The 19,850-nt window shown below is 36.7% G+C and overlaps 1 protein-coding gene across 1 annotated transcript in view; it reads right to left on the bottom strand.

Moving 5' to 3' along the window:
- Positions 1-896: 896 nt before the first annotated feature.
- LOC146596824 (ferric reductase 1-like) overlaps positions 897-19,850 on the bottom strand; it is a 25,095-nt gene continuing 6,141 nt past the window's right edge. The window contains exons 2-4 of the mRNA XM_085303686.1: positions 3,233-3,428; positions 1,313-1,449; positions 897-992 (exon numbers count right to left, since the gene is read on the bottom strand). Coding sequence (XP_085159812.1) covers positions 897-992; positions 1,313-1,449; positions 3,233-3,428 — 429 coding nt within the window. The remainder of the gene's footprint in view (positions 993-1,312; positions 1,450-3,232; positions 3,429-19,850) is intronic.

The following is a 19,850-nucleotide window of genomic DNA, read 5'->3' as shown; positions in this document are numbered from 1 at the left end:
TGGGTAATATCATCCCAAATATCCACAAAGTTTGTCATATCCCTTCCCATTCAGACAATCTCAATCTACAAAGGCAAATTGATTTTCAGCTATTAAAGAATGGAAGTGATCATGATTTTAAGTTGTGTTCTTTTGTTCCTTTTTACATTCCTCAAGATTTAATGAAGCAAGGCCAAGACATCCCTATCATAAATCTACATTTCAGACAATATTAAGCTATCAAATATTTAGACCTTTTTGCATTTACATCAAATATACATTCTGTTAGAGCAGGTGTTACCTTTTCTTGCAGAGTTGAAGCTTGTAAAGCAATACAAAACATAGCATACACCTATCTTCTGTTACAGCTCATATCCTCAAGTCATGTATACCAAAGACAATTTAGAATAATATTGTCTAAAATGAATAAACTGATGTTTCAATTTTTTTTCAAGGATTTTTATCTCAAACTGTTATTCTTCCTCTCTTCCAAATGAAAAAGTGGTAAGCAATAACAATGTTAGAATCTGAATTTCACTTACTCATTAGTGAAAGTATAATAATACTCAGTATTTACATTCATATTGCTGCTCCTGTACATAAAGAGGTCACCGTGTAAAAAAAGAAAAGGTTATTCAGCAAAGATCCATTACTAACATTGTGCTTAACAGAATTATTTACATATATTAGGGTCAGTAGGACGGGGGGACTTTGTTACTCTCAATRTCTTGAAACGGAAACCATGTTATTTTATGGATACAATGGAAAAGGTATGTCAAATTATGAAACAGAACAGAATTGTGGCAACATGAAAAAATCAGAAGTTGCTCTTACAAGGAAAGAGAAACGGATAAAAACTCATGACAAAATTTCCCATGGAAATAAATTTTAAAGATTAAAAAAAGAAAAACAATTATTTACATAAATTGAAGATCTCCAGTATCATGTGGTGCAATCCATGTCGTTGTAACTTTCTGTTTCACATCTGAATTTGCATGACCTACTGCTGAATTCTGCAATTAAAAAGAAAGAAATGTAATTATATAAGATAGAAAAGTAATTTTTCGTGTATATACTTGCCTGTATTATTAGGGAAACTGCGCTACAATGGATTAACATAACACAGATATTCTTGTAAAATGTGCCAGGCAGCTTTCACATTAGATTTGTACCTCATGCAAAAGATACATATACTACTTAAGAAAGTCTAAATGTTTAATCTCTGTTGATGAAATAATTTTGCCATAGCAAATGGTCACTCTTTATCAACATTGATTAACATATTTAAAAGGAAAATAAGCTTTAGTAAGTATTCCAAGGAGTGAGCACGTACCGTCATGTTCTGACAATCCAAGCCTTTTGTGTTTGGATCTGTAATTTTAAAAGTACCAACAGGAACATCTCCTTCCACTTCTCGAGCTTGTAGATGAAATCCTTTAAACCCAGCATCTTTAAGGGCTTCTAAAGTCACTGTGAAAACAGACATTTTGGAAAATGTAAGTTGAAACCACTTAAATATTTAATAATAAATTTCCAAAGCACAAGACTGCATATACAGAAATAACTTAAAACCTTTTACAGTTTTTTTAAAAAATGTTGTGGGTTTATTAAAGTTCTTATCAAGAGAATGACAATAAAGAAAAGAAAAATGTTTGGAGACGTATTTGTAGTTAACCAAATATATTTGTAAATTAAATATATGATTTACYGGCAACTTAGGAGTAATTCTGCTTTACCACGTTACAAGAACTTTCTTATGAATCTGATTTGCTACCTTATGCATGCTCAGAATACTGCCTGATGGCTGTAGTGACTAAAAGCTTATCTATTTTCTCTGTTTAATTAGGCTTTTCAAAGCCAAAATAGCTATGTAAGAAAGAGAATTGCATTTTTTCTACCTCAGTATCAAAAGAAAGGTTCAACTTTGGGCTAAGTTTGAATTGAAGAACCTTTTCCTTGTGAATGGGTTACAAGAGGATAAATAAAAACAAAGCAGTTTGGCCCTCATGGCCTAGATTAAATATGAAAGAATCAATCATTATCAACTCAATTTTACTCAAAGTTTGTTACTGAAGGAGCTCAGAAAAATACGGAAGAGCAAAGCTTCATGTTTTGTGTATATCCAAATTGAAATTAAATTTGAAGAGGTATAATCAAACTTGTTATAATTTACCATAAATTTTCTCAGGTAATGCCAATATTAGGTACTTCAGCAAATATACCCAGAATCATGGTTTCTGCCCAAAAGCATGTATAGCTACTAAAAATAAAGATAAATAGATAAAGGACAAAATAAACTGGAAATGACTCAGAAGTCAAGGCGGTAACCAACCATGCCTTGACAATGTAGGAACGCTTGCACAATTAACCTTTCAATTTGCCATCAATCTTCAGTCTTGGTTAACTAATTTCTTCCAGGTCTAATACAGGACAGTAGCTACTTAGTGATTAATGCTCTTTTTGAGTTACTGAGATAAAATAGCAGAAATCTGACAGATTATAACTCACTTCCACACCTATGCTTATTCTAGCAAAAAAGCTGGAGAAAGAAAACACTAAAAAGTCACATCACCAAGAGAACATGGCATCATAGACAGCTTGGAGAAACAAGGTTTTCCATCCAGAGAGCAACTCAAGATTAGCAAGATAAAAAGCAGGTTTAAGCCACAGTAACTCCACCTCCTGCAATTTGATAAAATCTGGGATGCAACTCTTACAAGCATGACTCAAAATACCCCACTCTGAGTCATCATATACTGCATTCTGAATTTTTAGTTTCCTGTAAAATGACAGCATATTACTACCTAATAAATGGAATCTCCTTGTATTGCAGAGACCAGATGTAAGAGCAAATACAAAGTTAAAGAGCAACAAATAATGCAGTTCAGTTTGGCCAGTTGTTTATTTGATTTTGATTTTGTCACAAAAATTACAGCATGAAGTTAAGCCATATTTATYAGATTAAAAAAAGAAAAAATAGTTTAATATTGAAAAAATATTTTCAATTAGTATAATTGATATAATTTTCAATTATAGTAACTGAAAGTATGTTTTCAATGTATTTTATACACATATAGAAAGCACATTTAAAAAAGGAACTACTCCAAAAAAGGAATATCTCAGGTATAGACAAAAGRGAATGAAAAAATGAATACATTTTAGTTACACTGTGAAGAAAATAGGGGAAATTCTGAGGAAGACTAGTAATTTTTGGACATGCAGATAAAGATTTAACATCATCCAGACTATTTACCTTGGATTTCATTTCCTGGTTCAAAGTTATCAAAAGATACTGCAATAATGTACGGTGGTGCAGATGTCTGTGGTTCAGCTTCATAGTTTGGTAACAGAGAATCACAATCAATTGAATTATTTGCCTGCGGAAAACCAAGGATTCTGGGCAAAAATATCCCACAAAGCAAAAAAACGAAGCAGGAATGTCCCTTCATCTGTGGAAAAAAATAGGACATACAGTTTATAGTAACTTCTTTTTAGTAGTTATCACGGTTGACAAATACCTTCCTTTCCCCAGAATACTGCCATTGGAAATATTGCAAATCTAGAAAGCTTGGCTTTCATTGCATTCATATATTTTGAAGAAAATGATTTAAAATAAAAAACCTATACACTTTACAGAACAGTGCAATAAATAACATAAATATTTCCTCTTAAATACTGAATTAATAATTGAAGTAAATATTCTCTAGTTACGYAACAGCAATATATGACAATTGTGTGTGCAGTACTAGGGCTTAGTAAAAGGTTTCAATCAAATCACCATGCTGTTGAGTGAATATTTTTAGTTCAGATCCTTTTTCATTCAAGACCTAACAAAGACACAAGAGYTGGTTCTGCAAACTGGGTCTTATAGGTATAACCATGATTGGCACACTCTGTTTTGTCTCCTTCCTCTACTGCCACTTCCATGAGACAGCCACAACATCTATTGTTAACTCTGCTAGAAAACTCTTAGAGGCTTTTCAAAACATTTGTTTTCCAAAGGATTTAACAAAAGACTTCCTGGAAGTCCTTTGGAACTTCTTAACAATTTTAAAATATAGACTAATAAAGAGATRCGAAATTGTTAGTGTATGTTTCACATTGGTTAAGATTAAACTACGCTCAGTACAGGAATTCACAAAAATAAGTAAGAGGCAGGATTGAAATGTGTCTAGTCTTCAAGAATTGTTAGCAGAGGAAGAAGTTAGGAAAGAAAAAAGACTTTCTGTATAATTCACTTGTGCTGACACTAACTGTAAATTCTTTCAAAGAAGAAAAGAAAATGTTTCCCAGCAGTACTCATGGGCATTTARTACCAGATTTTATGGCCAATGTTCCAAGTCTAAACATCATCTATGGCACCATGAAATTTGTACCACTAAATCTTATGAATATTTTACTGTCCTAATTAAAGATACCAACACACTGATAAACAAGTACTTTACAGCGCTCTCTATTCCTTGTGTCTGTCTGCCACTGGAATGCTGGTGTGACACAATAGGTTGTATCAGAGTGAATGGAGATACTTGCTTGAGATTTTTTAAAGCATTTCAAACACAACATACATCTGATTTGTATTGTCTACCTGTTTATCTCGTGTATCAATACCTAAGACCATTGGGATTTATATATGCTAATGAAACAAGTAACAGAAGCACCTGGAAGCATGGGGAAAAACTGCAGAATGCTAATGCAAACACACATAGGCTTAACTCTGATCTGAACTTTAACACCTTTCGAAAAAGCCACTGTGCCAATAGTTAATAAAACAGGTGACTGTGAAACGTATGTTGAAAGATTTCCTATAGGAAGATGATGAAGGTTGGTGCAGTGTCACAATCAGTAAGTGTAATGAGCAATCAGGAAAGTTATACAAACAAATTATCATGTCTTTAAAACACATGGAGACTATCCCTCCCAAAAGTCTCATGAAAATGCCATTTAAATGGGATCCTCGTAAGCATTACATCTGAGTATCAGTCCRCTGGGTGCGGTTATCCAGCCTCTTGTGACTATTTTGACATGGGCCATGTCTAATTAAATGTTAAATACAGCATGTGGGTGCTATTACATTAACTGCTGTGGTAAACAGCGATTTAGTATGAAGTAGTCTACGCGTTGTTGAAATCTTTGTCTGACTCATGGTTAAGGAGTAAAATCTCTGTTTTAATTAGATGCTCTATTTCAAAGTATGGAATCCTTAGCTCAGCTGTGATCGGAAAAATCTTGCAGAACTGCACTCTGCAATGAAAGAAAATCAGGCTGAAACCTCTTTTTTCCTCTTTTTCTGATTAAAAGGGAGCAAGAAAMACAAGTGCAGCAAGTTGTAACATGGCTGAGATGCCTTAGCTTTGCACTAGCCTTCTGACTTAGCAGTTAAAGGATAGTCTTAAAAGACTAATCACACCATCCTTTGGGACTGGATTTAAGGTGAAGAAGAAACACTGGCATCTTATAAAATTCCAAGTTCATATGTGAAGCAGAAAGAGAAAATAATTTCCATGGAAACTGAGTTCCAGTACATATTCAATGCAAACACAATAACTTGCATCACACATTTAAACTTTTCTCCATAGAAAATATATATAACCGCCTCCAAAATTAAGAGTTCATGAAATAAAAATATAGGGAATTTTTGTACATAAACATTATCTGCAAGTTCATAAGTGGATATAGTTATGAAAAGTCAATGGTATCTTCAGGAATAGCCAGTTGCACCTGAGTCTACGATGCTTTCGTAAGATGGAAAAACTTTAGTRTGTTTCCTATTTTCTAATATAATCCCTTCTTCTAGCGAGCCTACATGGCCCTCATCTTTGTAGTACCCAAGCTTCCACATTGGGAATCTTATTCCACACTTAGCAGTTTAATAAGATTTCAGGCAAACAATTATCCCTTGGGTGCTATTTAGTTATTTAACCCTATCCTGTTCAAAGCCTAGTGGACTCAGGAACAGATATTTTGGTGGTTTGCTTCTCCAAAGCTTTGGGTAAACTTCTGAACAGAGACAAAAGTTGTCCTACAAGCCTTTAAATATAGAGAATTTAATTAATATTGTGAGAACTTATCTGCAGTTTGAGAAACGAGGACTTGGCAATCCATTTTGCCAATGATTTCAGGTCCAGTCCTCCATTCCCCTTTCCAACCCCACTCTTTTTAAGTGTTTTCCTCCTACATGTTCCAGAACCGCCATCACCCTTCTGCCTCTGAGAAGGAGTCCCCCCAGCTAGCGCACGGCCGTCCCGCCACCTCCCACGCCACACACCTTCTCGACGGAGGGCTGGCGAGCAGGCATCCTCCGGCGCCTCCGCGGTCGGTGGGAGCGCTGCGGCCGGCAGCGCGGCCTCCCGGCCCAGAAGAGACGGAGGCGGCGAGCGGCTCCGCCAATGGGAGCCGAGGCGGGGCCCGGGCGCAGCCAATGAGACGGGCCCTGCCTGGAGCCGGGACGCGGCGGGACGGGACAGGACGGGACGGGACGGGACGGGACGGGATGGGCGAAGCCCGGCGCTCCTCACCCATGACTCACGCGCCTCTCACCTCCAGCCACGCCGAGGCCATAGCAAAGGCTTCTCCAGAGGGACAGCCTGAACGAATACGCCTATTCCGATCGACACAATTACGCGATACAAAAAGCCTTACTGGTATTTTGTAAGCAGATTAAGTATTCTATACAAGTCTATTCCGCCTGACAGCAGAGTATTCTGCTGTTAGCTTTTCACTCTCGTAACACGGTTGGAAAAGACATGGAAAATTCAAATCACCATAACGAGGCTTCCTTATCTCCTGTACCTTGTGGCAACCATGTGAAGTTATTAYATCTGACTTGCATTAACAGCAAAACTGTTTTTTTCTTCAAAAGTATTTTCATAAATTCTCTGTTGAAGATTGGGAAAAGGGCAGGACAACATACAACTGACACTTCTGTTTAACCAGGCACACCGAGAAATCTATGAACTAAAGACCATCACAAAAAGCTTCTTCAGCTTCTTTATGTTAGCACATTTAAAATGTGTTTGAAATTCAAAATGATGGCGGCATTTTAGGAACATTATTTTTTTAAAAAAATAATGTATTTAACTAATTGAATTCCCTTTCAGTTAATCAGCTTTAATTAGTGAGAAATATGTTATTTACATTATTTAATTATGAAAGACACTATAATCTCTTCCACAGTGRGTAGTTACAGATAGTAAGTAATCTTCCTCTCCTTATGGTACCACCAAAATTAGCACTGATACCAACATCATGAATAGCAACACAAATGAAGGCTACATACCACAAATGCAATAATACTGACAATGTAGTCAAATAAATCAAATAAAAATGCAGTACCAACTGATCACATTAGAAGCAAATAAACAAAGAASGGGATCTTACAAACGCATACATACAAGATCTTTCTTGCATAAAGATTAGTGCCTCTGTAAAGACTAAATGCCCGCAGAAAGGCTGCGATGCCTCCACTACCAGCTAGAAGATAGTGACTGGTGACTGYGTGATCAGAGCTATCATTCCAGTCAGCTCTGAGCAGCACTGAGTACTGCACGAGCATTTGGTTTGACATGCAGGTATATAAATGACAGACCACGAATTGCTACAGTCTTGGTAACGTTATAAAGAAGCACAGATAGGATAAGCAGTATGTTTATGCTGCCTATAACACTGACAAAATACTACACTGAATAAGCAGGTGAAGACTCAGACCTATAGCCTACAACACGGGGCTTGTAAATCTGGTGTCTTAGCTCATACACAACATAATGTTTGTGGTTTATTTCAAAGGAATTTATTTATTATTATTTATTTCCACTAAAAGAACCAGAAGACACTGATATAGTAATAATACACCTATATTCCTGAGCTGCCAACTAAAAATTTTTTAGGCTTCACACTTGTGAGGATAATTTTGAGATCATAAATTATAATAAATACTGAGATTGTAAATTAAATAACTAATGGTGACTTCCTCACTCTGGTGAAACTGATTTCAAAGTTTACTACATACTGAAACTACTGTACAAGTGCATGCAGATCAGCTCTACGCTATATGCATATGGACTTCCCTGGTGCTTGGAAAGCTGCCAGTGCTTATTTGTCTGGGATTTCCTAGGTACATTTTTGCTTGAGATTTTCTCACTGTGTGGCAACTCATGTTGGCAAATCTTTCTTAAAAAAGAAAAAAAAAATCACACTAGACCTGTGCAGCGAAAGGTGTCAATTGATTTTAGGGACAAGCCAGGGAACATGGGAGAGGGGTGGAGTCCAGAAATCCGTGAGGAACAAGATTCCTACTGGACAGAGAATGGAAACTTTAAAAGCTGGGTGGTAGAAGAAAAGAAAGCCAGCTACTCACCTAAGCAAAAGAGTACCTCCTTGAAGGAGGGACTACAAATCCTAGCAGAGTTTTCTAGAGATACTGTTTCTACCAAAAGCTGTTTATACCAAATTAGAGCAAGTAGCCTGTGGCACAGCCCTTTGTTTCCTTTGTCTGCACCGACCCCAGGATTCGCAGCTGTCACCTTCAGGGAGACCAAAACCTTCAGCATGCTCTCTGCAACTTCTACACTAAAAAGTCTTTTTAAACTGGTAAAATACATAGCAACTGGAAATGCTAGGAAGCATAACAAATCTTCAACTAATGTCAAAATAAACAAAAAAATTCAAGGTAAAAGCTGAAAGGATTATTTTCACCAGTGTTTGATATCCTTATCAAACTGCTGTGATGTTTCCAGTATGTAGTATTTCTAYGTTGCTGAGCCTTGGACTTTGCAGCAAAGCCGATAATCTATTTGCTCTGATACAAAGGGAGCTCTGGGAGAAAATGAATGGTAACACAGTCAGCACTCCAAAACTGTTCCAGAGAAAGTGCACAAAAAAAATGCAAATTCTAGAACGTGATCCACAAGACTACGGAAATATACTGTTTCAAGAGCAAGGTTGTATACAAACACGTAGGTCAAATAAAACATTAATCACTTTATATACCCATATCGTTAAAGGTCAGTTTCAGGATACGAACAAGTTAGATTATAATCATACATATCTTCCATTGAGAACACCATACTGACTCTATGAAACACCAGAAATGGCTAGGAAGGGAGAAAAACAAATTACTTCTTCCAAACACTATTTTCCATAATTTGACAAAGAAAAGAATTATCATCAAACATCCTTGCTTCCTCTTAAGTGCCAGTTACTATACCAAGCTCTCCCAGTTGTTTTCTCTGTGCTCAAAGGGGGAAGGCCAAGAAAAGTTCCTTATAAATGTTAAAAATTAAGTTTACTTTCCTAAGATATTTAAAATCAAAAGGATTTTTCTGCAATTTAAAACAGTATTTATATCCTACATTTTATATCCAGTGGTTTATTCGATGTACAATATTAAGGCTATTAAAAAGATGTCATAACTCCTACAATCCTGCAGCATACTTTCTAATACTTGAAAGTACTCAACTGAAGTTGTTTTATTTTTAAACATTTTCTGTAGGCTAAATTTACTGCTGAATCTTACTAGGCTTAGTGAATTTTATCATAATGATTATATGGAAAGATACAGTTAATAGTATTTCTTCAGTAACTGCATTATACTGGTTTGTCAATACTTACATCCTATTTCTAAGACCTAACTATATACCTAAGTATAGCCATATTTTTTTTCTACAAGTCAACATTAATACTTTGTGTTCAATGCTTTAATACTCTATTTAAAGATACATCAGCACACATACACTAGAATTCCTTATTGCTCAGAACAGCTCTGGCTACAGCTAAGTACATTGCTCTTCAAAGCAATATGTATTACATTAAAACTGTGCTTTATGAGAACCAACTAAAATACACACAGTATAATGTGTACATTTAAATAAATTAAATGTACTCTCAAAAAACGTGCAGCTAAGATAATTTAGCAAAGCAGTAATTTATATTTTGTTTTTCTAGAAAAAAAGAAAAGAAGGTATGAAAGTTCTCTTTTCTCCTGTATTAAAATATTTCTACTCCTTGTTTTCTTTAATTTCTTGTCTTTATTAATGTTAGCATGTTTCTGGTCCGATTTAAGATCCGCCAACATCTTCCTAGGTCTGGTGCTCTATAAATAACAATAATGGCCCACACCCTGAAAGTGTTAGTTAGATGATGTCACTTAGAGCCTTACATGAGAATTTGTGAGTTTGGAGGAAAAAAAAAAAAGTTTCACTTAACTATGAAAGAACACAAAGGGAATGCATAGAGATGAAGGTGAAAAAGACTGCATAGCTTATCAATACTACGTACTTACAAGCTGCTCAGGAGAAAAACTGACAGGAGCAGCAAATAGAACAGCAATGACATATTAACATTGCGTTATCCTATCTCATGCATTGTGCAAGCTAACACATAGTATTGTCCCTATGTGCTTTTAAGGTGAGTGTTTGGGTGTAGCTGCAAACATATGCAATACTTCATATGAGCCACAGTCACTTCTGATTAACTACCATTTGTTGGTTATTTACCAGACTCCCAGACTCTATACTCAGATTTAAATAAAGAATTTAAAAGTCTATTTATAGAATGGAAAACATATTATAGAAAAGGGATGTGACTACAGACATATACAGTCCAAATGAAACCTGGAGCCTTAATATTAACAATCAAAATTCATTGCTTTTACAGTCATGGGGAAGCTAAACGTTCTTAGACATACCACCTACTAGAATTATTGACAATCTCTGTAATTTGAATCTGTGGATCCAGAATACTTCAATACTATGGTTCACCGATACATGTTTAGCTTTGAAGTGTCCAGCAATCCAACAGTACTGGGTTAAAAACAGTAGAGCTATACCAGCTGGTATAAATTCACTTTGTTGATGTACATTCAAAAAATTCTGACTGGATAGACAAAATTAATTTTGGTTAATTTGACAAAAAGGTTGTTGCATGTCCATACCTGATCCCCATGAAATTTGCACAGATATGCGATCAAACAGTGAACTGATCTGGTATTAATAACCATAGAGCTGCAGCTTCTAAGAATCACTTAGGCCAAGAGGGAGATACTCACACTAGTAGAAGGTCCTTTGGTCCTCAAAATCAACTCAGACACTTAGGATCCACTTCTCTGAAGCCACAACCCAATAGAAAGTTTAGGCAGAGAGGTGGTCTCATTTTTCCTACCAACATATGCAAAACTACTTGAATACAGGAGCTACTGGAGAGAGTCCAGCATAGGGCTATGAAGATGATCAGAGGGCTGGAGCATCTGCCCTATGAGGAACGGCTGTGAGAGCTGGGCCTGTTCAKCCTGGGGAAGAGAAGACTGAGGGGGGATGTATCAATGTGCACAAGTACCTGAAGGGAGGGTGTCAAGGGGATGAGGACAAACTCTTTTCAGTTGCCCTGTGTGACAGGACAAGAGGCAATGGGCAGAAGCTGAAGCACAGGAAGTTTCGCCTGACTGTGAGAGGAAATTTCTTCAGTGTGAGAGTGACGGAGCACTGGACCAGGTTGGCCAGAGAGGTTGTGGAGTCTCCTTCTCTGGAGATCTTCAAGGCCTGCCTGGATGCAACCCTGTCTACCATGCTCTAGGTGACCCTGCTGAGCAGGGAGGTTGGACTAGATGATCTCCAGAGGTCCCTTCCTACCTTACCAATTCTATGATTCTATGATAAAGAAAGGAGAGGAATGAGGGAAGGAATGATGGGCTCATGTGGTTTCTGGTAAAATCAAATCTCCAAGGAATAGCCAGTTAACAATATATTTTCTAGAGCATGATCAACAAGATGTTTGATATTGTGCAGGTTTCCAACAATAAATAGTAACACCTCAACTGGATCTTGTCTATTAGTCTCTGAACATGCCTTACAAACAATAATGAAGTAATCCCCGCAGCTCTTTCTGAGGCAGTGAAGTATTATTATTACTACCTAATTTTACAGATGAGAAAATCAAATCAGAGAGGGATTAAGTGACTCGACCAAGGTCATACAGAAAGTCTGCTGCCATTCATAGTATGTGTCAGTTCTTGTCAGCACTCGGTGACACTCCCTGAATAGTTCACTCAACCCTTTTCTCTGTGTAGGCCATCATCTTTTAAGATTTCATGAGTATCACCTTCTATCCTAATCTTTTCTGAAGAAGGTGTTGGCCCAGGTGGGAGTCACACTGAGCACGAATCCTGGTAACGGCTTTCCTGCTGTTTCATTTAGGACTCCTGATTATCTCCTGGATTTTATTTTGATTCCACTTTTGCCAGGAATTCCTCCTGATAGACTCCTTTGATGTAAAACTCCCAATTTCTACTCCTACACTTACAAAATCCACTTTCCTTTTCTAGCAATGCCTATCAGACAGTTCAAAGTTTCACACAGCTCATGTCAGTATGTGTGTGCACACACGTGCGCAGACAAATCATGAATAGCACACAATGTATACACTGTAATACCACAGATTTAATCCTTGAAGGTTACAAGTCTTACAGCCAATAACAGCAACAATAATCTTAAAATAATTAAAAGCCATAAGCTAAACTATTTCACTTTTACAGTATCTTTCCAATAAAAATCTGTTGTATTTTAATTTGTAAGCATTTATGTGTATTTCTGTTTTAACTAAGGTGATGAGTTTCATAAGTTGTTCTTTCATTGTGTGCTTCTATGCTAAAATAACTAGTGTACATAGTTTAGGTGATGTTCAAAGTGCAAAATTTAAGTACATAGCACATCCCTTTCTTCCTGTTAAAGCAGAACTGGAGCTTTGTTTTATGTTTTTAGCTGCTTAAACATTGTTTTAGGTAAAGAATTTTCTTCTCATCTTTCATACTTCACTTGCTCTGTTCCTGAATTTCAATAAATACCTTGGCTCTCTTATATCAAAGCTGTTTTGTATACACAACAATAAAATATTCTCTTTTTTACTGTTTAAAAACATTTGTTAAATTATACATCTTGAAACTAAACAAGACAAAAAGAATCTGATAGCACAAATAGCTTTAGTAATCCAATCTACTTTTAACTTTCGTTAAGTTAACTTGCATTCAATATGCATTTTAGAAAAATTTTTCCACAGTATGCCAGTATCTTTTCATAAGGTCTTATCAACATGACAGACCATATATACTGTGAACAACTCTGAAGCAAAAAGACGAGGTCAACAACAAAACAGTCACTACGGATTGTGGAAGACTGGTCAGCCTATAAGGAGAGGTTAGCTGTGCTGGCCAAGGCAGGAGACACACATTATTCTTTCATCTGCATTAARCTGTAAATTGGGAAACTGGATGCAAGCCCCATGAGTCAGCAGTTAAGCACTGGCTTCATCACATATAGTAAAAGAGTGAGCACAGATACCATTTCTGGATGGGCCACAAAAACGCCTGTATCTTTTCCCCCACACCATGAAAGAGAAAAAAACACCATCATCGCATGTGACGCACACAGAAGACAATGAACACAATACATTTTCTCAGCTTGAACATAAATGGTGAGACTCAGACACAGCCAATCAAGAAGATGAAGAATGAATTGGGATGTTCAGGGCAAAAGCCCAGATTAGCACCTGTTTCTTCTCTGCTGATCATGTTACACTTCTGGAGATGGGGGCTGCATCAATGTGCTGAAATCCTCTTCCCTCCCCTCTCCTTCTTCAAATTCAGGTCTCAGACTTTTGCATTCTTTACCAACTGTCTTTACTTAGGAGCATTCCTATACCAACAATAGCTCATTTCCTCCATTATACTAGTAGAGGATAAGCAGAGCTGCTTTACTTCTTTTCTTTCACTGACTCAGTATTCCATCTTTTCAGTTCATGCATTAGTACTGCTCTTCCAAAGCTCAGAGTGTTTCTTCTTTTGGGTATAAAGAGTTATTTTACAAGCAAAAGCATAGGCAGGAGAGCTGGGAGAGCTGCAGTCTATTCTTTGCTCTGTTGCCAATTTCCTGTGCGACTGGAGCAAGTCATTAATCTCTATATGCCTCATCTAGAAAAATGGGATAATGATATTTAACTATTTCATTGGCAGGCTTAATGGTTGTGAAATGCACTGAGCTCCTTCAATGGAATAAAGGTGCTGTCAGTAAGAGCATGATTATATTTTGTGGGAAGGCTTTAGAAGAGTCACTTTGTAACGTCAGTATCACAACTCCGCATTATGCATAGAAGCCTTGCTAATCAAGTGAGTCATTGATCAAGAAGTTTGAGTTTTACTTCAGTTGTACTATATGTGCACACTGTTCCTCCAACAAAGCTGAGGCAAATAGTTAACATCTCATACATCTGTCAAAAGCAGTATCTTCTCTTGAAAATGACACATCCTTTCTCTCATCTGAGAATCTAACTCTAAGCATCACCTGAAAAAAGATTTAGAAACAGGTCTAGTGGCCTTGAACTACAGACTAGGACTTTGCTACAGACCAGTACGTCCCACAACATGCCACATCAGAGTCATAAATCATAGTATAGTACAGATTATTAGTTTCCTGATGATTTTTCTTCTAATATTACAGATGATGTTGATTCTTGAACTAATGAATCTGATAGTCACGTATTTTTACATGGGAATGTAGCTACAGATTTTGAGCACATTTGTGAAACAACGTCTAATCGACTAAGCCAATGGGAATTGCAGATTCTTAGCATCTCTAAAAAACGTCACCTAACATGCTGGGTACTTCTAACTTTCCAGAGGCTCACCTCTTCCCGGTGTCTCATCCTCTCCCTCCTTCTCATCATGGCTTCTGATCTTAGTTTTTCTTTAAGCTTACATTCCTTTAATTCAGATGTGGGTGCACTATCAGATGCACTTCTATACTTCTCTTGGCCAACCTAAGAAGGAAAATGTCATGCCTATCTTCTACAAACTCAATTTATGTTGACAAAATGGCTGGTAATCTATTGCTGGGAAACAGCTTGAAACTGATGTTTCTGCTTCCATCATCCCAATCATCATTTCATTTGTTATGAGAAATTAACACTGGTTACCAAAATCCTCTGTGATGTTTTAATGCTGGCATAATCTCTGTGAACATGTGGTGTTTTCTTCTTCAAATTATGAAGTCACTTGAGGTAAATACACACTGTTGGTAAATAACCTGATTCTCCATAACTGGTACCTTTAAAAAAGATCTAGATATACATAAATTCACTAAGGCTAGTCAATAACCAATACTTTGACTAACGGCAAATAACATGCCACCTTCTCATTTGAAGAAGGAAATCAAGCAAGCATTCACTTTCACCAAATGTAYGTTACTATATAATGAGGAATTGGAACAGTGTTCTGTACTTGAGAGCACAGTATACAAGCGAGATAAAAAAAACTATTCTTGTGTCATTGTTTACAGAACACATTCTCGAAAGTAGGGCATTGCTCTCATAGGATTACTAAGACTATTATTACAGTCATAGCAGAGAAAAAGTCTTCTAATGGTAGAGGACCAGAAACTGTAGTGTTGGTCCTATCAATCCACTCAATTCACAGTGACTTAGAAATTTTACTGAATTTTCTTTAGGAAATATTATCTGTCTACAGGAGATTCATATTTCAGAAATAACAGGAGATTTTGAGAGAAATATAAAGTTGTAGTATCATGCTATCAAACACAGGGCAGATTGCTAGCTGATTGATTTTTCAGATTCCATTAAACTGTTTTGCAGTCTCTCTACAGTGACATAGAGAGCTCAATAAAGATCTTCTTCGACCTGAGTCACATTTCATGGTTTCATTTTTTAACACAGCAGAAACCACAACATCAGATTGGGTCCTGTTGAACTGCTGTATGGTTGCAAAGTGACCAACGCTGAACTGAGCCAAAAGATACCATTTAAATAGATTTGTGGGTAGCAGCACTTCTGTGTTCCATTAGAAAATGATTTAATTCAAAACATGTAGAATAGCAGACCTGTTACAACATGGAAGTGGCTAGACCCCATACAGCAGGTCAGCAGGTCAGGGTATTTGTTCTACAACCAGCATCTTGGGAAGCACACAGCAAATAGGTTGGTAGTCAAAGTTTGAAAAGAAGAAAAATTTACCATTTACTATACTAACTTTCAAAAACTTCATCACAAGTGAGTGTTGAATAGAACAAAGAAGCTGTATCTACAGATAAGTTATGAGAAGAATTAACACACATGGCCAGCAAAAAAAGTACAGATGAATCCCCCTATATAAAGKCCTCAGGTTCACAAGAAAGGCGGCTCAAAGAGAATTTGTGATGTAGGACAACTGTCTTTGTTTCTGCTTGTCAGTATCCCTTGGGAGTAGATGAATATCACACTCTTACTAGAAGGGTTTAGAACATTAGGCAGATGGTAAATGATGAACCATTATGTTAAAATTTTAACTTATATGTAGGAATACAGGAAGGGACTGCTTCTAGTCTCACTGCTTTCTACCCATTTCTGTGCTCTCTGAAGCCTTGGGGACAAGGATTAATTTAATATTCATGCCGTGTAAGGTGCTCAGTACAAGCTGTCATTTGACAAACCATAGCTGACACGCTGCAGGCAACAGTAGAAAGTCACTGGAAAGCTCCTGGACTAACTGTAGTCCAAATTTTAAGAACAAGATTCACCTATTCACCACAGTCACTATATCCTTTTATGGCAGTCTGTGCAAAAGCCTCTCTAACACATAGAGCAGACCATCTACTAAAGATGGTGCTTGTATAGTATGTGTTTATACTCTAAAATCTGCAGTTTTAAAATTAAATTAGGCCATGTACATTCCAGATTTTCACTTTCATCAAGAGGAATGCATTAAATACATTTACTGGCACCACTGATTAGACTGTACAAATCTACCATTGTCAATAACAACAATATAGACATTTGCAACTAAGAATAAGAGCCCTACTTCAGATTCAGAAGGCAGTGCCTGCCAGCAGGACCTTACACTCATTGCAGAAAAATGTGAGCTTGGCATGACTGAAGTAGGCATTATAAGATATATAGCTGAGAGTGGATAAACTGGAATGGGCAAGGTGGAGATTATTAAAATATGGCCTACTTCCTCTACTGGAACATACTGTGAAGGACTGCACAGGGACAAGAATATATATATATATATACATATATATATACATATATATATATATGTATATAGTAAAAATAAACCATTCTTCAGAAATATATTAGGAAGAAGAATGTGTATGACAAGCTTAGGTAAAGAGGGAAAACATAAAGTGGCATTTAAAACATTTAAGGAAGAAATTTCAGATTACTAGTTTTCTCCTGAATTTTGTTCTTGATATATATTCAGATATATAAGTAGGAAAAAAAAGGAGAAATATTGCATAGATTACCTAGATCATTCTCAAACTCCCCTATTGATTCTCTATCTAATTTGAACTATGTGAAATTATAGAAAATATACCATAGTATGCAGCTACAGGAAACTACTGGGCTAACACTGTGGAACTCTTAATTGCATACACACTTGTGCCTTGCTCAGAAGGTAGCAGCATATAAGGGTTGAAATGAGAAAGGTAAAAGGGGAAGCAGGAAGTTGAGGAAGCTGGAAACCTGCAAGTTCTCCATTGGACTGAGACTGGACTGAGTACCAGAAGTAGAAAGTGTAAATGCTATGGAATTTCCAGATTAACATTTCCAAATGTTCAGGCCTGTATCCCAAGCGACTCTGAAGTAAAACTAAAAAAATATAAGAAGAATACTAACCACTGCCTTCACATCCAGCTCTTGCCCCTTCAGCTTTTGGTATAGCAATGAAAGTCCTTTGAGACTTTGACAGTCCTTGAAAGTTACAAGCTTCCTACTATTCTTCCAATATAAGCCCCTAATACAGTCAGTCATGGGAGCAAGTCATAGATAACTGACGGCCATAAAAGTCATAGATGTCAGTCAACGGCATAGCCTATCCTCAGAGTGCAATCTGCTCCTTTTTCCTATATCAATATTATATGTTCAATAGGTAACTGTGGGAAGTCAGTAATTTCAGAGCATAAAAATTAACTTTCATTGTAGTTCATGTGTGTAAGGTATGAGGTTAATAAATTCAGAATAGAAAAATTAACTTTCTTTATAATTCATATTTAGAATAAACCTCAAATGGTAATACTTGTGTGGTTAGCTGCAAGGTACTTAAATTTTTATCCATTTATAATTTATATTCTGAGAGTGTTTAAGTCTCTTATAATTGCAGATAGCCTTTAGCTTTGTTGGAAGGGTGCAATTCAAAGTTCAAGTGCTGATACTGACTTGTGTGGTGATGAYTTGGAGCCCTAAGGAACTAGGACATCTTTGAAATTATCATCATGATGGCTGACACATCGCAAGATACTCTGGCCTCTTGGTTAATGTTAACCTCCATCTTCATTTCCTCATTATAGATATACAAGCTAGTTATGGTATACAAGTTCCTCAGAAAGCTGATGGAGAACAGTAAAAAAAAAAAAAAAGGGGGTAAATTTCTTTGGAGGAATCCAACTTACAGGCTTCTTCAATGTTATCTGAGCAACACAGCATTGTCAGTTCTCACGATTCATTAATGAATCTCCAAATTTTGCAAGTTTTTCTTTAGGCTCTGAAGAAACGTGATTATATATCAGCATTTCTTTTTCACTCTAGTTATGCAAAACAAAAAAACAAACCATCATCAGTATCTTAAAGACTGAGAACAGTGAATATTATTTTTTAAATCTCACGGTTTTGTATAGTTGAATTTGCAATCCTGGATCAAATCTCAGTGCTTTTACTTTCCTAGCTAAACAAGAGGAGGATTGTCCCCTGCTGTGCAACTCCCTCCCACCAGAAATGATATCCCACCAAAATGTAATTATTCCTTYGGCTTTGGGCTTAAAATGTTATCCATGAAATAGCTACTGGAATGCTGCTTGTGGAAATGACAAACTGGACTTAACTCCCAAAGCTTAGATTGTGTTTGGGAGAGGCCTTTCTTACAGTTATATAATAATTTCTTAGAACTGCTAATATATTTAAGAAACGTTAGTAATAATAAACTATAGCAAATTTCTTCCGCTTATTGCTAAGATAGGAAGTATAAGTTCAGATTTATTCAAGAGAAACTTTTAGGTATGTTCTTACTTTAATCAGCACCTTTTTGACTCTCTTGTGTATCAGAAATCTCACAAAATGCAGCTTTTTGGACTTCCAGATAATACAAGAGCAAGATACCTTATGCAGGCTGCAGCACTGCTGAGCTAGACATTTTTCAGCATGTTGATAAGTCTGGAACAGGGTGCAACTGTAAGTGAGTTTAGTATTGCAACATGGGAGCAGGTTTAATCCTCACACTCCTGAAGAAATAATGGTCCAATACCTCCCTGAATTTTCATCTAAGTAAACAGGAGTGGTGAATAACAATTGAGATAGTACCTGAAATGGGAAAAGAACAAAAAGATAAGACAGATCAAAATCTATATAGGATAAGTCGGTCTCCAGTACTTAATAGCCAATGTAATCCAGAAACCAAAATGGAAAATGCAGCACTAGCGGCACTCTCAATTCCAAGCAGCCAAAGCTATTTATTTTGRTAGAGAACATAGAGATATGTAGAAGCAGGAGGGAGTTATTTGAAGAGGGAGTGCTCTGTGTTTCACCATATCCTGTTTTGAATAGCTTCATTAGGCTTGCCCTTCAATTAATTTTAGGGACAGATCGTGCAGCACCCTAAGGATATCTACTCTTTCCTGACGCTGTGCTCCAGAAACTCACACTGAATTGGTGATACTTCTAGACCATAAACGTCAGCTGTTTTCCAAGCTAATTAAGGCTCAAGAGGGTAAACTTTTCACTGCACTCAAAAGTCCTAGATCAAAGCGTTAATCTTGAGTTGGACTGTTGGTTGCTTCCTGAGTTACTTCCTGCTTCATTTTCACATTTTCAACTTAATTTTGGAGCTTAGCATTACCGGGGGG

The sequence above is a fragment of the Rhea americana genome, unplaced genomic scaffold, assembly GCF_003343005.1.
Source record: "Rhea americana isolate MKP2758 unplaced genomic scaffold, rheAme1 scaffold_2, whole genome shotgun sequence".
Lineage (NCBI taxonomy): Eukaryota > Metazoa > Chordata > Aves > Rheiformes > Rheidae > Rhea > Rhea americana.
The sequence above is the reverse complement of the archived record's forward strand: the minus strand, read 5'-3'. Positions and strand labels throughout refer to the sequence as shown.